Below are 20,707 nucleotides of genomic sequence, written 5' to 3'. Positions count from 1 at the left end.
ATGAAATTAATTTATTTGTTTCATTCTTATTCAGCCGTCTCCATGCCACTGCCGTTTGTTTAGTCAACAACGTACCACTGACACCACAGTCACAAATACCCATATTAAATCGACTTCGTGCCACCACCCGCAAAAAAAAATAGGCGTGGCTCACATTTTCTTCAACCAAATCATTTTCAAATGAACTGGTAACTGCCACAAGAGACGGTGGTTTCGTTCCAGTTTGGGTTCGATATCCAATGTTTGATTTCGGTTATGGTTTCGGTCTGATTCGGTAAAAAATATGTTTTGATCCGTTTTCCAATTCGGGTTCGGTTCAACACCCTGATTTTATTGACAGGGGTGAAGGAGACACAATTATTGATAAAACATAAATGACTGAAGTAGTTAGTACCCCGAGGCATTTAAAAGATATGTAAGATATCTAAGCAGCCAGTGTGACATATGTGTCCAAAATTGACCTCACTGCATTAAACAATTTTTCTTGAGGTGTTCTTCATCGTCATCCTCCGCAAAGAAAAGCCGGCTGGGAGGATGCTGCCCAGACTTCACTGAAAAAACACAAAACCAGAATGCATGTATCGTTTACACATTCTGACTGAATTACGAAAAAAGATCAGTGGCAGCAGATCTTTTTTTCTTCTTTGCTACAGCAAGCATCGTTCAAACCATTGCATGATTGTTAGATTAAAAGCTGAACTACTAGTAACCCAAATATTAGGCCAACATAATTGTTAGTTTGCAAAGTTATTGAATTTACAATTTTGGTACTTACCGTTTTTCTCAAACCAAAAGTCTCTACTTGCATCAATGAAAAAGTGACGCCTGTGGCAGGCAGGGGTCCTCTATTGACTGTAGAATTTGCTCCCAACTGATTACAAACAGTTTCACCGTGTCAAATAAATGCTTTGCACAAAACAAATGCTCGGCGTACTCGTTTTTTTTTTCGACTGCCTGCTCGACCTGCAAGCCTGCCTGCCTCGTCGTCACGGAACTGAAAAACAGGGCATATTCAAATGTTTGTTTCGGCATCACCTTCATTTACCGATTTCACAATACCTACTTTGAATTTTGCGATACTAAAAAGCATAACGGAAAGGGTAAAGGCCGATTCAGAAAATACAGGTAGTTGGAGGAGCTCCAAAAATCGCCAGAAAACTGAAACATCCCGAGAAATGCCCCACCCCTGAAAGATAGCCCACTTTTAGTGATTGCAGGGCCCTGGCTTGCGGCGACCTCGGCGAAAATGGTGTTGCATACCTACGGCGGGAGACAAGCGAACATTGCTGACTTGGAAGGACAGTCATCTTTTGCTTCATCGCCCCTTGCTGCAATCATAAGTTTCAAAGGCCACAAAATCTAGTACTAACATTTTTTCCAACTTTTTTTATTTTTTTTTATCGCACACCACAAGTTAGCCCACTTTTCATTTTTCACCCTAGTTGCTTTCAATTTTAGGTGGGTTATTTCTCGGGATATTTTATGGTATGTACGCTCCATAGGGGCAGTGCAACGATTTTAACGTTGAAAGAATTCGCAGCTTGTATTTTTCATATCGTTTATCTTGGCACAAGTGAGAGAAAATGTGCCACCTTCCCCCGAAATACTGCAACTTAGCTGCAGAATCAAAAAAAAAAAAATAGGCAGAGAAATTTAAAAGACTGCTCACATGTAGGAATGCAAAAGCATTCCTACATGCAGCACATTCCTACAAGCAGCGCGCCACGTCTTCCTATCGCACACGGCGCTCCGGCATTAACATCATGCTCCCCCACTGCGCAGGCAAGGCGAACCCTGCCGGCTTCACGACGGCTTTCGTGACGAAGCATTGCGTTGCTGTGCTTTTCTTTGTATTTTATTTCTGAGGTGCATCCATTCTGACCTCGAGCGGCTTCCGTGACGAAAGCATCCGATACGACGCGTCGCAGCCAATGGGAGTTTAGGTGCCGTTTCGCTCAGCCAATGGAAAATCGGAATTTAGGTGCCGTTTTTTGCTGCTACAGACACCAACCGGCTTCGCTCAATGAGACAATTAATGCTTTCACATTAAAAAAAAGCCAAAAACACATTGTTTCCCAATTTCCAGCTACATGTGACAGTTATTGGAACTACGGTGTGATGCCATTTGGAGTACGCAGGTTTTCGTGGTGCTTTATCAAAGTCAACAAAACCATTTTCTCTCCATGGCCATCCTCTCCATCTGTCTTGTGGCAAAGCGTCGTTTGTCTCAATCACTCGCCACAACCTTACAATGATACAAAGCAGGTGCGGCCCAAAAAAACTTTTGGGCTCAAAAACTTGAGACCAAAAAGGTTTGCAGGCTTTAACGTAAAAACTGTCTAAGCATAAAGCGTGCATTCTCCCGCTATGCTGGTGGAGTGTTTCCTTTTGTCCAATTGAAGGCTTTCCAAATGCAAAACATCTTTTTGTGATTTTTTTTTTTTTTTGAATGGCGCCGTAGTGACTCAACACTTTGCTTGTTTGTTTTCGTTGAACCTAAAAGACCGATGAGGACACGTCTTGTTATCAACAATTTAGAATTTGCGGCAAAGGACTGCCCAGGCATGGCCCGGAAATTTTATCGTTCAAGCCTGAGCCTGCGGCCCGGGCCTGTGCTCTAGACTGGGGGCCCCAAAGATAGAACCGAACGTAGTACTCAGAGGGACGTCACTGCGCAACTTAATCGAAAGACGGTGTGAGTTGAGGTGTGCCCCGACTCTCAATATGTTTCATTTTCTTTTCTAAAAACTAGCGCACGCATGAAAATTTTTTTCTTCTTTCTGTTCTTTATAGTATTGGGCAAGAAAACAATTACCACACTTAATTGACCAAAATGTGAGAATCGCTACACTGCCCCTTTAAGTCGAACGACCTCAAAATGCATACTAGAAGGTGTCTAGGCGAACAAACACACCTTTTCGATGAAACACTTTGGTGCCCATCATGGTTTGAATCTTTCCCGATGCCACCTGCCCGTAGGCCAAGAGGGTTCCTGCAATGGAGGAATGAACCAGGAATTACAACGACAACCGGGAGCAATCACGACAACCACACTCTGCTCTAGAGAGCGACTCTGCCCACAACTCTATCAAAGAAACATCCCAGGCAAAACCTTAGTTGGAATCGTGATCAAATTATGTAAGAGCAGTGATCTAAGGCTACTTTAGCTCAACAACTAGCAGACGAACTTCTGCATTCTTGGATGCTACAACCATTCATAGAACTGCAATTCCTTCATAGCATCTTCTTTATAAGCTGTCTGAAGCATTACAAGAGTTTCCGCCACCATTTTCCCTAAAGAAAACAGAATTTCACGGCTGCACGCGTTTCCTTTAAATCAGACATAGCAAAAAACAAGGAATGATTTTGAAGCACTTGGGGAAAAAATTCTCAACATGCCGCCACAACTTTAGCAGACGACGAAAATCGGTAAACTGACTCGGAAGGGGTGCCGTTAAGCGCTACTAGCGGCGGAAACTGGTACTACGAACGGCGTGCCCTCCAGAAATTCATTCCGGTTACTTCTGCGTCCCCCCTTGTATATGAGTTGTCCATGGAAGATCACAAGTAATGGATTCACAAATATTTACACGATAAACAAGGCTTCACTGGAGTGATAGCAAGGTGATATAGAAATGACGTATTAAGTGAATGGCGTGAAAACGAGAGGAATTTATATTCATCAAAATTTAGAGCTATTTGCCATTTTTGGCACCACGAGTTATTAATGAGAGATTGTTCTGCAAAGTTGTTGATCATTGAGTGAATGAATAGGTTTGTAAATTAACACAATCGTTGGCAAATAAGTACACTGCTTCTTTTTGGCATCACATACTGCGGACCCCAGGCATTCTCGAGCTGTCTGCGATAGTCTCATACGTGAAAAGCCCCAACCTTTGTTCTGAAATAAATTAACTGAATTTAACTGGCTACCATAAGAACATAATTGAAGCACTTGAAAGACTGTGAAGAAACCGAAGGTTCCTTCCGTTTATTTTACAGCAGACAAACTATATACAAGAAGCTATGTAAACAATAAGACGTTCGAGATATCCGAACACCGGTATGCTGCCTCGGTCTCGAGCATTCCCTCGTTCCTTCCTGTCTTCTGCTGGGACTGGTTAGGTCGCCCGCCACAACTGCATGCAGACACATGGGACCAAGCATGGTATAATGTTGAGACCGGTAATAACGAAGTCAACGGGAATCAGATATCGCTTCGCTATATCCGCTTCTTCGTTATATATGAACTCATACAAATAACATGAAAAAAAAAAAAAGATAACACGGGCTGTCAAGGGCATATGTTTATTCAGCCTGCAGAAAGCGGTCGAGGCTTCCCTGCATGCGTACTTTGCTAGATCCGAGCCGCTTCTCATCAACTGCGAGAAGCTCCAACCGAAAAAAGATCCTGCAACATACGGACCGTGTGGACAGCTGCGACGGCCCCGCGGAGGACGCCGGCGGTGGACAGCATTCTTAACGTTTATGCACACTCTGTCGAGGACAGCACGCTTTTGATTCAAAGAGATTGCCTTCGTCTTCCCCGTCGAGGTGTCGGCAGTGCCGGGACTCTCTATCGTAGAGTGGCGATGATTCGCTGAATCGGTGCTTGAGCGAAGTAGACTTTCGCGTAAGAGCGACCTCACCGACCAGACGCCGACACAAATCATGAAGCAAACAAAGAAGCGCGCACGGTACTGAGTCTGCGCTCAAGCTTGTCTGTCATCGGTGTAGAGAGCCTAGATTTAAGAGATGGGGCAACTGCTCGATTGGGGTCACGTGGTTTGTGAGCCGCGTTTGTAAAACGAGCCGCAGCATGCGAGGAGTCAAAACTCAGAAGCAATCACCTTCTGCACACATGTCCGTCTCTCCGCCCAGTTTCCTCGCCACACTGGCCACGCGACAATCAAATGCAGGCCTACTTACTGCTCCCTCTCTTAAATCTAGGCTCTCTCCGTCATCTCCGCCAGTACGTTGTCGAGCGCTCCGAACGCCCCTACCGGCATGCCACGAAGGCTTCTCCGTGTGTGATGCGATAAAGCCGCTTCCCGATAATAAACGGGGAGCAGACGACGTTGCAGAGACTGCCGCCGACGGCCATTCTAGAATCTTCTGCAGCCTGTTCTGGGTGGCTCCTTGGCCTCGGCAGCAAAGTGCGGCGGTCCGAGACTTAGTAAACTTTCCAAATTTTAATCTTTTTTCATATTATCACAAAATTTCTCTTCGCTATATCCGCGGGAGCCGCTTAATTTCCTTCGTTGTAAAACGGACACAAATGCATTGAAAAAGTGCAAACGGGAATGGGAAATTGTGATTGTTTCGCTGTAGCCGCTATTTCGTTAGAACTGGTCTCGACACTACAGTGTCTTGAAATTTATTAAATAAATCGATCAAGCGAATGTTTATATATGGAAACTGATTAAGATCATCAAACTCAAACTCAAATGCTTACCGGAGAACAGAAAAAAGAAAGAAAAAAGGACGGTTAAAGTTAAACTGCTGAATGAGCGCAAAAAGAAAGGTGCACCAGTACAGCACTCTGGTGTTCTCTTCATAGTCCCTGATTTTCCTGAAAATTTGCTAAACACATTAACAAACATTGCTGAAATAGTAACCCAAATATTGGGCCAAAATAAAAACTTTTCGCAAAGTTATTGAATTTACTGTGAAAGTCTCCCCTCTGGCAACAATGAAAAACTGGTGTCAGCAGAAGGTAGGGGTTCACTCTTTGAACTGTAGACATTGTTCTCAACTGATTACAAGCAGTTTTATGGCATCAAATGAATGCTTTGGAAGCTCGCTCCAGCACCCGCGCAGCAGCACGAAACAAATGCTCGGCATAGTCCATTTTTAGACTGCCCGCTCGACCTGCAAGTCTGCCTTCCACTGGAGTCACGGCACTGAAAAGTGTGAGCATATTTGATGTTGGTTTTCGCATCATTTTCACTTGCCGATCTCACAATAACTATTCAGAATTTCGCGATACTAAATAGCATACCAGAAAGGGTAAAGGCCAGTGATTCCGAAAATATAGTTAGTTGAGGTATAGCTCAAAAAATCGCCAGAGTACCCCTTTAACCTTCAATTTCCCAGTGTGTATTCGAAATCACATACTGTTAAAGCACTTTTACAGCTGATCGTAGCATTCAAAATGCGTGAGTGCCCATTGTTGCACTGAAAACATACTGCGCCATCATTTTTCGCTCCGTGTGGTTCCCACTTTCGACACAAGGGGGCGCTGTAACCTTGAGAACTGGCTACAACTGGTACGCCTCATGTTTTGCCACAGCTAAAGTGTCCGGAGGTTTCCAAGTTTTAAAGCGATAGCTTTATGGGTGACACTTTGCAGAGATTTTGATCTCATCTCCTGTCGTCGCGCCACTTCTCAGTATGTATAAACAAACAATAAAAAACAACAACCGTAAAATACCACGGAAGCGCCCACTATTAAAATTCTCAAACTGGTGAGTTCTGCAAATTATACATGAAAGGGACACTGACTTCCCTCAAAATATTTGTTTTATCTTGCACCAGGCAATTCATTATGGTGTCAGAAGACTAACCAATCATTATTTTGCTACAGCGTCACATATATTTTTAATAAAGTCAGAAAACGCAACTGCTCGAAACCAAAGCTGGACTGGGGAGGAAGACGAAATATACACCCTTTCAGGCAACATTTCATGGGCGCCGCCATCTTGACGTCACGTGACCCTGCCGCCATAGCAGCCCGGTCGGCTATGGCGGCCCGGAAAGCGCGCGAAGGGCGCGCCGACTGGTGGCAGCTCGGGTAACTGACTCGCTGAAAGCGTCTATAGAGGAGGAGAGAGTTGGCAGAAGTCACGTGGCTGTGCAACTTTTTTTTCTCCAATCAACGAATTTGCGGCTTTTGAGAAGCCACAAATTTTAATATTGAGTGTGTGCCTTCGATGACCCACAAATGATTATATTTAGTGGTTGTGTCTAAACCATAGAAAATGGCGCGCGACCACAGAGAAGAGAGTGAGCGCCACTCAAACTGGCCAGTTCTCGATCGGCAATTTTCAGGCAGAAAGAAAATGTATTTTGAGCCCCAAATTGTGTTCTGGGTAGTTGGGCTCTCATATGTCATGCACAAATAAAAACCTTAGCAAGCATAAATACCCTTTTAGTGTCCCTTTAAGAGTCTGATTTGACCGGAGAACTGCCCATGTCTAGATTAACCAAATTTTCAGTGAAAGAGATGTGGGCGCTCCCCAGGTATTTTACGGTATAGATTGTTTGCAAGGCAACGACATGTATTGTAAGTGGCATTGATTTGAATCTGATACTCTAAAAAATCCTACTTGGAAAGAAAAATGGAAGCTTTTGGCAAAATTGTTTACAAAGGCATGTTTGGAAATTTTAATAAGATTTTAGGCTGTTAAAGGGACACTGACAGGGTATGTATGCTCGCCGAGGTTTTTAGTTGTACATGACATGAGAGCCCAACTACTCAGAACAGAATTTGCAGCTCGAAATTCGGTTTCTTTCTGTCCGAAAACCGCCAATCGAGAACTGGCGAGTTTGAGTCGCGCTCAGTGTCTTCTCCGTGACCAAGGGCCGTTTTCTAAGGTTTAGACACAACCACCAACCTTAATCAAAGTCGTGGGTCATTGAAAGCACACACTCAATATTAAAAATAGAAAAAAATATGAAACCAATCTTTTGGAGCTTCAAAAAAACTCCAAATATGTTAATCAAAAAAAAAAAAAAAAAAAAAAAAAAAAAGTTGCACAGAGAATTGGAAGCATTCTGTGCGTTCACTGCATAATTCTCAACACGGCGGTCAACAACGGCGATGGTGGCGGACGACGGGCATGGGACCTCTATTTCAGAACTTTCGTTCGCGGTACCAGCGAATTTGTCTTCCTTCGAAAGAGACATTTTGGACCGATCAAAATAATTAAGATTCATTCCGTACGGCACGCCTGACCACCAAGCCGATTTGCACAAAGACATCGCCAAGTCATTGGCCCTTTTGGTGGATGAACACATCGCTCGTCTTACGAACACGCATTGGTAAGAGCTTGAAAAACGTGCAAACGTCAAGCACGAAGTGCGTACTTCGAGTTGAATATGCGTCAGTATGATTTTTTTACTAGAAGCGAATCTGGCCAATGCGTGGTGCTGCCCAACTTCGAGCCTGGGGAATGCCTTTGTTGCAGGACAATTGGCAGCAAACTTTCCGACCTACAGATGACCGGCTACATTAATACGAACGAGGAGTAACCCTCGTCTGCCTGAACATTACGATGTTAAAACTAACGTACTTCAAGCTACACGATAGGAAGCTGCCTATGCCCAAGGACATCCACAAGTCTAAGTTGTTAGGAGGTGGATACTCTGCCAAAAGCCGGCACAACCCAGGAAAAAAATTGCCAGCAGTTGTCCCCTATTGGGTCTCGTATAAAACAAATTGTCAAACGGCTATTAAAAACTGTAGAGTAGCTCAGTGGAAAGGGGTCCGCTTCACACGCAGCAGACCCAGGTTCGATCCACAGAATGGGCATTCTGTTTTTTTTTTTTTTTTTGAAAAACATTTTGCAATATTTAAGCATTTCTTTTTTACAAATATCACTGAAAAAAAAAAAAAATAATGTTGTGGACGAAACGTCGCTGAACTAAATGGTATGGGACTTCCTTTTTGACACCTGTGAACTCAATGTTGTCACTTTCCACAAAATGCAAAGGAGCATTTAAATCGGGTAGCTTCCACCTCTGAGGTGCCCGTAACTGTTTTGCAGGAATTGCAGCCAGCCATTGGTCCCGATCCAGTTGATCTTTCAGAAACTTGAGTAGAGTCTGCCGCACAATGCCACTTTCGGATGCAGAACCTGTGAGGCAGCTCTTCACACAACATCTTGGGGGCATTCTTTCCGGAGCCAATCACGGGCATTTACCACGGGCATTTACCACAGGCACTCACTACTCATTTCCAACTCTTCAATGTACAAAACAACTCATCTTGAAGGCAGAACAGCGAGCGGAACGAACAGGACTGCAAAGCAATCGGACGACAAATGGTACCCGCAACGCTGTCGTGTCGTCAACTGTGCGCAACCCCCCCCCCAAAAAACGGAGAAAAAAAAAGGCACGATCGAGTGTAGCCAATTGACTTTCCGCACTCTCTCTCCTCTATATTTCTCTGACCTCCATGCGCAGGTTTTGGTTTCGAGCAGTTACGTTTCTAGGGTTTATTAAAAATATAAGTGACTCTGTAGCAAAATATTAATAAGGTAGTCTTCTTACACCATATTGAATTGCCTGGCAAAAAAGGAAAAAATATTTTGGGGGTTGTTAGTGTCCCGTTAATACTAAACGTATCTGTATTTTACTATTGTCTTACTAGATATATATTGATTACTCTAAAAAGTAAAGAGGATTTGTCGCTAACAGTTCGAAATAAAGCGCGAATCGAAGGAACACACGTCTGAACAAATCTTGATGTAAAGCATTGACGTTCAAGTACCACAAAAAATAAAAATTTGAAAAAAAACTTTCAGCCTTTTCACTCTGGTAAAGGAAGACCAGCGAAGCTGTGCTATGGTGGGACGACCTCAAGGACGCCACCTAGCGGACAACGTCTAGGATGACCTCAAGGACGACATCTATGATGACCTCAAGGACGACTTCTAGGATGGCCTCAAGGACAACGCCTAGAACGACCTCCGGGACGACATCTAGGACGACCTTAAGGACGACTTCTAGGATGGCCTCGAGGACAATGTCTAGGACGACGGCCAGGACGACCTCAAGAAGAACTTCTAGGACGACCTTGAGGACAACCTCTTGGATGACTTCAAGGACGACGTCTAGGACGACCTCAAGGACGACTTCTAGAACGACCTCAAAGACGACGCCTAGAGGACGTCGTCCTTGAGGACGACTTCTAGGACGCCGCCTAGAGAAATTCAGCCTTTCCACTCCGATGAAAATTAGAGTGGAAAGGCTGGAAAGGCTGCCGCCATCTATGAGCAATGGCGGCAACCAGACAACCGGTTATCTGGTTGCCACCGTCGCTCATAGATGGCGGTAGCTGTCCAGAGTTATGTGTCGACATTTATTTGGTGACAGACACAAAACTGGGGATACTAGCCCTAAACAGCTCCGCTGTAAAAAAAAAAAATGTTTTGATTGTTTTCTACTGCCTGAATACAAATGAAACTGCCCATACATATTTTTTATTTTCATAATTTTAGGTATCATTCTCGGTCTTAGGAACTCAGTCGTATGGTTGAACAACTGAAGGGTCTTCTAGAACTTTGAAACGCAATTTAGTGCACGAAAACCTTCGCCTATTCGCGACATGAAAACTCGTGAGCTTCCACTTGGGTCGGCATTGTGATCCTGAAGTGCCCAACCGGCACAGCCCAAAAAGGGGTCATTGTGTCTCTTCCAGACAATTTATATGAACATTTTTCTACTTTGCCCTATTAATAGTTTAAGTCTCGATAAATATAAACATGGTTTCTTTCTTACCATCTTCAACTTTTCTGTTAACATTTGAAGCGATTCAAACCAGTATGAACTGCAAATTTTTTACTCCGGAGCTGAGCCTGACCTGTAACATTTTTTCTGAACCGGAACAAAAAAACATTTAGGTTTACCACCCTGATACTGCACACTTAGCTGAAGACTGTTAAAAAAGAACAAAAAATACACACCAAATAAATAGGAAGGGCATGCCGAATTCTCCCTCAGCTGCAGGCTTTGGAAGTAGGAGCCGTTCAACGTTCTCATCAGGTCATGCAGCTTCTAGTTGTAGACCTCCATGTAGGAGGTCCGCAGCAGGGACTCCCTGTCAGGCACCTGCAACAAGCCAACCAACAGTGAAACTAGGACTCGAGACAAGAGGGGCACAAGCGCAATAGCAAGTGGGAACACCACAACCAGGGCCTTTAACTAAGGATGCCCCGAACCTCCCGAGGTTCGTGTTCAGAAGATGTAGAAAATTTTTAACCTCATTAAAGGGACACTGACAACCCCAAAAATTTATTTTTTACTTTTTGCCAGGCGATTTATTATAGTGTCAAAAGACTATCCAATCAATATTTTGCTACAGCGTCACATAGATTTTTAATCAAGTACAAAAAACGCAACTGCTCCATACCGAAACTGGACTGGTGAGGAAGAAGAAATATAGAGAAGGAGAGAGTTGGTGGAAGTCACGTGGCTGGGCAACTTTTTCTTTCCAATCAACGTATTTGGAGCTTTTTAGAAGCCACAAAAACTGGGCATCATATTTCTTTTCCATTTTTAGTATTGTGCGTGTGCCTTCGATGACCCATGGCTTTGATTATATTTGGTGGTTGTGCCTAAACCATAGAAAATGGCACGTGACCACGGAGAAAAGAGTGAGTGTGACTCAAACCAGCCAGTTCTCGATCGGCGGTTTTCGGATGGAGAGGAAACGAATTTCGAGCTGCGAATTGTTTTCTGGGTAGTTGGGCTCTCATATGTTAATAGTCCACCTTGGCCATTAGGACAGGTACAGCCGTTAACATCTATGTTTCATTAGGGCGCACTTTCTGCGCTCAAGCGTAGGGTTCATGTTTTCACCGCCCCAAAACATGGCATTACAATCGACAGTGCCGCCTCTACCGCCACCGGGCCGCCCCTATTTGTGCCGCACTCTGTACATGGATAGGCTTCACTTTAAGCAACATCATTTGCCTTTTGTTATGTGTGTGCTTATCATAAAGCTATAATATGTTTTCAGCCCGTTCAACAGGAAGGAGGCAAAAACAACTGCTACAACCGTCCTGACACGTGAGAAAAACATGCCAGCCAACTTGCCACAAACGGCCAAAGTACCTGAGTGAACATGACGAATGATATGTCACGTCTTTTGGCTATAAAAGACCAAATTCCTGGTTATGCCGCTCCTTACCGAATAGGAAACTGTCTGGGTGTACCCCGCTACGACGCCTCCCATAATAGTGGGTGTGCTACGGGCCACCAGATAGCAACAAAGAATTTGTTACGGAGCTATGCAAGTGTCCATCTGAAATCCCAAGTAAATACCCTAAGTCCTTTGTTACTACTCTCTTTGGTGATTTCAATTACCCTAACATTGACTGGTCTATCCTCTCTTCTAGTTGCGCATTTTCTCAAGAATTTATAGACTTTTGGTCAGATATTAACTTTTCAAATGTTATCACTCACCCCATTAGGATCACTAATCGCTGCAGCAATATACTGGACTTGTGTCAAAGTCAAGACCCCTCACTCTTCAGTAACTTTACACACTTACCCGGCACTAATGACCATCTTGTCATCGATTTAACTTTCTCTCTCTCGCTGCTCCTCGTAAATCACATTACTGCAAATTCATTCGCAATCATGTGAGAGCCGACTAAGCATCTATCAACTTGAACCTCGAAGATTTTTATCAGACTTTTTTAGTTAACTTCACGGAAAGAATGGTCAACGAAAACTGGACACTCTACAAAGATAAACTGGTCTATCTAATCGAATGCTTCATTCCACTAACCCACATTAGATCTGATAACAGTAACCCTTGGTACAATAAAACAGTTCATAGTCAACCCAACAGAAAAAAAAAAAGACTATGCGCGGGCTAAGGCTGTTAACACTCTGGCTTCTTGGAACACCTATCAGAAATGCACAAGAGCTTACAAATCCGCCATTATTCACGCCAAACACAAATTCTCTAGTCACGACCTTCGAAACATTCTAACCATCAAACCAAAAAAAGTTTTGGAAAATAATGAATCTGGCACTATCACTTCCCTTTCAATTTGTATATGATGACAAGCTTCTGCTTTCACATGAACACAGCGCTCTTGGTATTAACAATTTCTTCTGCTCCATCTTTACTAACGAAAAATTGCCAGACATTCCCAACTCGTGCAAACACTTTCACCTTCTTATAGATCCTATCTTAATTGACTGCTCTGGAGTGCTTTAGGCAATTGATCGCCTGAAAATGTCCTCTAGCTCCGGAGATGAACCAATTAACTCTAAAGTATTAATAAACACTAAACATGTTTCTTCCGCTTTCCTCTGTGGCATATTCCCTCAGTCTCTTAAAACTCTCTGAAGTTCCATCTGATTGGAAAATTGCTAACGTCATACCCGTTCATAAAACAGGCGACTGCCAAATAATCAGTAATTATCCTCCAATCTCACTCACCAGCGTTTTAATTAACTCATAGAGCATATTCTTTATTCAAACATAATAGATTCTCTAAGATTCTCATAACCTTCTTTTTAAGCATCAACACGGACTTCATCAGACATATTCATGCGAAACTCAACTAACAGCATTCCTAACTGACGTCTACTCCAATGTCGATTCCAATGTTCAAATTGATGCCATTTTTCTTTACTTCTGCGAAGCATTTGACAAGGTCCCTCATCAACGTCTTCTAATGAAACTAAGCTATATTAATATTGACCCCTCTGTAGTCAAATGGATTATTGAATTCCTCACTAACCACACTCAGTACACTTCTATTAAAGGGCCACTGAAAATACAAAAAAAATAAGTTTTTTTTTAAACAACCTGATTGGGACACGCATGACAGAAAAAAATTTTAAGCGCAAATATATATTTTTTTTTAGAGCAATATGGATGGCGCGATATTTATTATAAATTCTGCACGCAAAGTTCATGACGTCATGGAATGGTCATACACTCTTTACGCCTCAACGAGACGGTCATACACTCTCTCCACCTCGACGTGGTGGCCAAGCCGATCCACCTCTCCTCCATGCGCCCAAAATACCCAGAGAAAGAACAAATGGAAAGGATGTGACTACCCACTAAATAGCGTCTCGGTGGTCAATAGTGCTCTAAAAATTTTTTTTTTTTTTCGCATAAAATTAATTTTTTGATAGACGTGTCCCAACCAGACTGTTTAAAAAAAAACATTTCTTTTCAGTGGCCTTTTAACAAAGTAAACTCTACCACAAGTATGGTAATGTCTAGCATCCCTCAGGGAAGTTCTTGGCCCCCTTTCCTCTTTACAATCTACATTAATGATCTCCACCATGACATTTCTTCTGCAGCATGTCTGTCCGCCGATGACCGTGCAATACACAGACCAATTCATTCACATCACAATCAACTAATTTTGCAGAATGATCTCTCACTTATAATTTAGTGGTGTCAGAAATGGCAAATGGCATAAAACTATAATACTGTCAACGACCTATTTTTTGTGGCCTCAATATCTCACAATTTAGGTCTAATTCAAGGGTTATAATTTGTGCAACCCAGAGGGATCTCAATATAAATTCCAATGTGTTTACATTTTACTGGAATTGTTCACGGGACCTTGCGAAATTCGCTAAAATGAGGTCCTCACGAAAATTAAGTCGTTTACAGTAAATATAAATCTATCGTTTTCCCGTAGTTTAGATGTTCTATCCTTCTCTTACCATCTTTCTAGCATCCCAGTAACCAGTTGCTCATCCCAATTGACACCGCAAAAGTACCAAATAAATAAATAAATAAAAAAACAACCCTAGGGATTCATCTGACATCTGACCTGTCAAGGACCACTCATATAACATCTGTCATCGCCAATGCTAAGCATACTCTCAGATTTCTTTGCTGTAGCATCAAAGAAGCTACATCCCCAGTAAAACTATACTATACTACCTTGGTCGGAACTAAACTAGAATTCGCTTTCTCCATGTAGTCGCCGTGGCAGGCATACCTAACAGTCTGGAATCCGTTCCAAGCACAGCCCTCCCTTTTCTTTATTCAGACTACTCCTCATATGCTAGCATAAGAGGATTTCGCCAATCAGCTAACCTGACACACTTCCTCGCCGCTGCAGGGTGTCTCGTCTTTCTCTCCTCCATCGGATCTTTTATCACGACAATCATCTCAGACAATGTTTGCTATTGCCTTCTCACCCTATCTTTCCTCAATTCGACCATTTTTGTAAACTCCGTCGGATTTCAACATCGGCCGTCTCTCATCAAATGACAACCTTACCATTGGCCATTGACGACTGGAACGGACTACCGGACCAAATTTTTTCCATAACTGACACTAATAAATTTGCTGCAGCCATTTTTTTTAAGTGTTCACTTTTTTGTACAATGCCCCTCGGCCCTCAAGGAAAAATAAATGATGATGATGATGAAGCTAGGTCCTCTCCTAGCTACTCACTCCCCTACCCATTCTCGACAAGGCTTGCAGCCGGCCAAGTCGTACCCTTTTACTCTATTAAAGACGTTCTAAGCAACAACAACATTATACAATACTTTATTGCAGGGGGGGGAGCTTTTCCTGTTTTTCTTAACCTGCAACAGGGTACAGGTATAAACAGGAAAGGTTCCCATAGACTGTACGCACCTTTCGTCTCTCTGGTGTATCGCTAGGGGAGCTTTCCAAGGTATATTTCGTCCTCAAATCGAGCAAGCAAGGGTCGCATATTCCTGCAATCACGAGGGTAAAGGTCAGTTCACCGAGGGCTGTTTACTTGCGCGACATTACGTTGCAGGAGCTGACGTTGCCTAAAACCCAGTTACTACCATCCGTGCACCGTATGAAGCGCGGCAACCAATTCGAGGAGTAGCTTTGCACGCAACATACGAAAACTCAGGGGAAAATCCAAAAGGGGGGAGGGGGCGGCCCCCCCCCCCCCCCCCCCCCCCCAAACAAATTTGACCCCTCCCCCCTCCCCCCCCAAGAAAAACCGACTACTGACCTGCCAGGTGGTAGAAGGCTCGGTACTCAAGGACGAGGGTTCAAAATAGGGTAGGTCGCACCCTAGCAGGCACACTTGTACTCTGAACTTGGAGAACCACTCCATCGCTACAACCGACACTGATGTCCGCGGCGTTGGTTTCAAAGCACGGCTTGGAGCCAATAAGTCGGCGCAGTGGCGCACATCTAGGGGCTGTCGGCGCAGTGTGGTTCTGTGGCGGCTAAAACAAAAGGCACAACCGGAGTCCTGTTTGTCTTACTTTAGACCCCAACCCCAATCGAACACATACACACACAAAAAAAAAAAAGAATTCCAGCCCCCCCCCCCCCCCCAAAAAAAAACAGAGTTTTGGATCCACCCCTGCAAAACCTGGATAACCTGGTGACCTGGTGATTCGAAATCGCATCATAGCCTAACGTTCAACCTCGTTTGCTCGTTTGCACAAGCAAACGAGCAAATGCTCCGTGTAAATGGGACTAAAGTCGAACGACCCCAACATGCATGCTGGAAAGTGTCTAAGCGAATGAACGCACCTTTTCAATGATATTAAACACTTCCATGCCCCCCATGGTGGAAGTCTTTCCCAATGCCGTCTCCCCGTTGGCAAAGAGGGTTCCTGCAATGTTAGAATTAAACAGAATTACTACAACAACCGGGAGCAGTCACGACAACCATGCACTGCTGTAGAGAGTGACTCTGCCCACAACTCTCCCCAAGAAACATCCGAGGCAAAACTTTAGTTGGAATTATGGTCAAATTATGTATGGGCAATTATCTAATGCTAGTTCAGTTCAATAACTTGTGGATACACGTCTGTATTCTTAGATGCTCGAAAAAAAGTTGGCGGAGGTTGTCACCATACTGTTAGGATGATGCTGTCGGCAGCAGAAAGGACAGGACAGTACAAGATGATAGAGCGCAGAAAGGATTTATAAAGGCAGGGCCTTCGTTATTTGCTCCCGTTGTCGTCTTCCCATTCCTAACAATACCAATGTTATACTGCAAACAAGAATTTTTGCCGAGGATGCAAAAATGGCTTACCGTAGCATCATGAGAAGTGACCCATCCCCAAAAGGTAGCCCACCCCAGTCTTAGGCATCTTAGGAACCCAACCTCCTTTTCTGATAAAGCCACGAAGGTTTGCTGATGCACCGCTTCCCCTGGCTTGCAATAAGGAATGCCTCAATAAATTCCCTCATCTCTCTTATCCAATGTGCTCCGAGGATAGTGACACTACCAAAGTCATTTGGAAGAGGAAAAAAGACCACTTCTATGAATTCCAAAACACAAGAAAAAAAAAAATCCTCATCACAGCAAAAACACAAAAGGAATAATTAAAGGACAATTTTCCTTCATTGTCCCGGTCGCTGCATAAGGCGTGCCAGATAAGCCATAAAGCAAAAAGTAACACAAAACAAGCAGATTGCCTCTAAATTTTCCAAAGAATTTATCGCTTCTCTTTCCTTTCCGTTTTTTGCCATGCACCACGATCCTCACACCAATCAGAGAGCATGGCACTGTGTTATGTTCCAAGCCAGCGATCACACCAGCAGCTTAGCGAGGCAGTAAGGCAGTTAAACAATAAACCATTAAAACCAACATACTCGACTGCCACTCCATGTAAGAAGTAATACGTAAAAACTTGGAGAAGTGTGCTCCGGATCTTTGGGGGGCTCGAAATCGCCAAACAGGTTAGAGTTCTGAATGATAAGCCCCGACACAAAATTCGAGGCAGTGTTTGATCCCCAAAGGCTAGCCTTGTTTTCGGATCGACCGAAACTTGCCTTTCGCACCTTTCGGCCTTGAGCAGGCCGTCGAGGATCAGCTAGGGCCACTGGCATAGCACGTCATCTGTTCGGCGCCTGTAATATGCAGCATAGAAAATTAATAGGGCGGATAGGAGGATGCTGATGGACACTGTATTCTTTTAAAGGAGCTGTGCAACGATTTTAACGTTGAAAGAATTGGCATCTTCTGCTTTTGATATTGTTCACTTGTCACAAATGACAGAAAACACACCTCCTTTCATCGAAATGTTGCGATTCCGCTGCGTAATAGCGAGGCCAAACTTAGAATATTTCCCGACCTGCAGCTGCGAGTGGTGTCCATGAGAAACACGCGGCGTGACGTCAATGGGGAATCTTGTAGAAAGATAGCAAGTTGTGCGAATATCTGCTCGATAAAAGGTAACTTTTCTATAAATCTTGTCGTTCCAACATATATATAAATGCATCAAAAACCTGGTATCATCGACAAAACTTTCGTTACACGGAGTTTTAGTGGCGCCAACTATCTTAGGTCCACAAAACCGTCGGCTCTCTCTGCTACCGCGAACAGCTGCCAGAAGCCAAAGGGGGAGGGGGACAGGGCCGGACGGGTATGGCCGGACCCGGATGGGACTTTCCTCCTTTCACCATATTGTTCGCGCGGCGCCCGCCAGCACGTGGTCATGCGGTCGCGAGCGGATGAGTTCTTGCTGCTCACTGATGGCTCTAAAGAGAGAACTTTTCCGGAACCCCGCGCCTACTCTATCGTCACTGCGCACGTAACCCGTAAGACGACGTATGAGTTGAGAGGCGGCAAAAACCTGGATCTTTTTCATTTTTTAAAATAAAAACTAGGGTATCCAGGCAAAATCTGTTTTCTGTAGTTCACTTCTGAAGTGAAAGGCATCAACTTTCACAATAATTTAAGCAAAGCCCTGAAATTGTTGCACAGCTCCTTTAAGTCATGCTGGTAGGTCTGATGAAATTTGCGGCGGAAATTTTCGCAAAGCAAGCCAGTTCGGACCACGGAGACGACGAACGAGCAACTTGTGACGGCCATTTTAGTCACATGCAAGAGTTTTGGGAGGCGCGGCGCGTGGCGGCATCACCACGCCACATGCCGAACATATTTAACACATTCAAATGGCATGGGCATGTGCATTTCAAAGTTGTAACTAATCTAACTTAAGTCGAGCCTTTGCACACAAAAGGGAAAACAGTTCTGAGCACAATTTGCAGTAGCATATTCCTGGGAACAAAAGCAAACAATGCTATAACAGAAAATCTAGTTGGGCGGTAGGGAACTTACTTATCCACCACTGACCAACAAAAAAATGTAACCACAAAAATAATTGCAAGAAAATTCGTCCTATCATCAAAACACAACCCACTGCTTTTGATTTATCAAACCCCTGGATTGGCATTTTAGGGTCACAGAACTTTAAACTTTCAGATGTCATGTCTCTTCTACAATAGATTGGACCGGTAAGTCTCAAAACTATATGAGCAGGTTAGTGTCCTCCAGTAAAGACTGGTTGCAATGAATTTGTGTGTATATATATATATATATATATATATATATATATATATATATATATATATATATATATATATATTTAAAAAAATACTGTTTTAGTTAATATTTTTATTCGTACCAGAGAAGGCTACAGAGCAATTATATTGAAGCCCAAAAGGCATCACTCCTGCTCCGAGAAGTTTTGCTTCCACATAAACTCGTTCAGGTATGGCCTATCCCCATCACAGGATCGCTTGCAAGTATACGCGATCAAAGTTCCCCAGTCTAGACTCTCCGAGTTCGATTCCGCAATGGTATTCAAAAGCTGCGGAAGCACTTGGAATTCAAACTGCCTCTCTGATCCACAGGAACAGTCCGGCACGGCATTCGGCTTGTCCTCGGAGGACACCAACACCGGCGAACCTCCCAAGTCGTACCGCAGAACCTGCTCGGGCGCCATCTCGATGATTTTCTTGAATTTCCAGAACGCCTTGTCTTTACAGGTGGCCGCCATGTTATTTAAATCGCTCGCATTCACTGTGGAATCGATGTCCGAGCATTCTGGATTCTTCGACAGGAACGCGCGGTAGTCGGAAAGCCTCTGCTCGTCGCTCTTGTCCGCCGCGCGACTACCGCAGGCTTCGTCCTCCGGTTCGGTGATCAACTCGTACTCCGGAAACAAGACACGCGCGGTTGCCGATGTCGCGGGGTGGTCCGTTTGAGAGCCGCACTGGGACTTGTGGCCACTCTTCCAGTCCGTCACTTGATGGGACTTGCTGCAGTAATTGCGAGAGCGACATTTGGCGCAGGTCTTGTTTCCCAAAGCCCCGCAGACGACGCACAACTTGTTGAAGTCGCTGGCAGAAGGCGAATCGGAGCCCTCCTCGGTTTCGATCGGCGGTTCTTGCTCATAGAAGCTGTTGATCCTCGGCAACTGAGATCTCAAAATGATGAAACTTCCCGTCTTGTTCTTATTCAAGCAACCGGGAGCAACACAGACAAACACGAAGAGTGTTCTGTGGAACGCCGAATCGAGGTCGTCAATAGGGGCATAGACTTGGAGTAAGAAGGCGCACGGCTCGCCGCAGTTTTGGCAGGAGAGGCGCTCACCGTCCGGTATGTTTTTCAGATGAAGCCAGGCCGGTTTGCCGCCGACTTTACTTGGAAAGTACTTGCTCTTCACCGCCCAAGGTTCGCACTTTTCAAGAAATCCTAGTTCAACGCAGCGTGCTTCTGCACTCTCGCTGGGCGCCGCCATTTCCCTTGCTCGCTGGGAGAGTTTTGAATGAACGGGCGGACGCTCGCTTAGTAGCTCAACGCACAGAATGAGGTGGAGACTCGCGCCGCGTACCGACAATCTCTACAAGCTACAGTGCAGTGTCGGCAGTGTCGATGATACACGCACACACACAATGGTGATACTCTAGCTTGGTTGTTTTTTTAAGTAAAATATATTTTAATTATGAACCATGGAATATTATCGGGTGTTCCGAATAATATGCTTGTCTTAGTACAGGTTTTCTACCATTTTCTACGGTAGCTTGGTTTCCCACCAGGTGCTTCTAGCGTGACCACCCGCCCCACGACTCGCGGGACTCCCGCGTCCCGCGAGAAATTCTCGAAATCTTCAACATGTCCCGCATTTCACACTGTCGTAAAATTCTCTCTGCAATTCATGGTGGTGCCGAACAACGGGGCACGGGGAAGCGCGT

The 20,707-nt window shown here is 44.2% G+C and overlaps 1 protein-coding gene and 1 long non-coding RNA gene across 3 annotated transcripts; both read right to left on the bottom strand.

The window, feature by feature from the left end:
• Positions 1–310: 310 nt before the first annotated feature.
• On the bottom strand, positions 311–15,396 carry LOC115318021. Of its 2 annotated transcripts, XR_005715984.1 has the most exons (4): positions 15,359–15,396; positions 10,689–10,833; positions 2,915–2,992; positions 311–551 (listed from the first exon to the last, which is right to left on the bottom strand). It is a non-coding gene; the product is annotated as an uncharacterized LOC115318021 (long non-coding RNA). The 2 variants fall into 2 exon arrangements; XR_005715983.3 differs by lacking the exon at positions 15,359–15,396 and having other exon boundaries at positions 10,689–10,983.
• A 3,713-nt stretch (positions 15,397–19,109) lies between these two features.
• On the bottom strand, positions 19,110–20,276 carry LOC8040802 (programmed cell death protein 2). Its single transcript, XM_002401268.4, has one exon. The coding sequence runs from the start codon at positions 20,251–20,253 to the stop codon at positions 19,177–19,179; it is 1,077 nt and encodes a 358-aa protein (XP_002401312.3). The 5' UTR covers positions 20,254–20,276; the 3' UTR covers positions 19,110–19,176.
• Between the last annotated feature and the right edge of the window lie 431 nt (positions 20,277–20,707).

This window comes from Ixodes scapularis, unplaced genomic scaffold (genome assembly GCF_016920785.2).
Source record: "Ixodes scapularis isolate PalLabHiFi unplaced genomic scaffold, ASM1692078v2 PGA_scaffold9__187_contigs__length_104089568, whole genome shotgun sequence".
Classification (NCBI taxonomy): domain Eukaryota; kingdom Metazoa; phylum Arthropoda; class Arachnida; order Ixodida; family Ixodidae; genus Ixodes; species Ixodes scapularis.
Note: the sequence above shows the minus strand (reverse complement) of the source record. Positions and strands in the feature narration are given on the sequence as shown.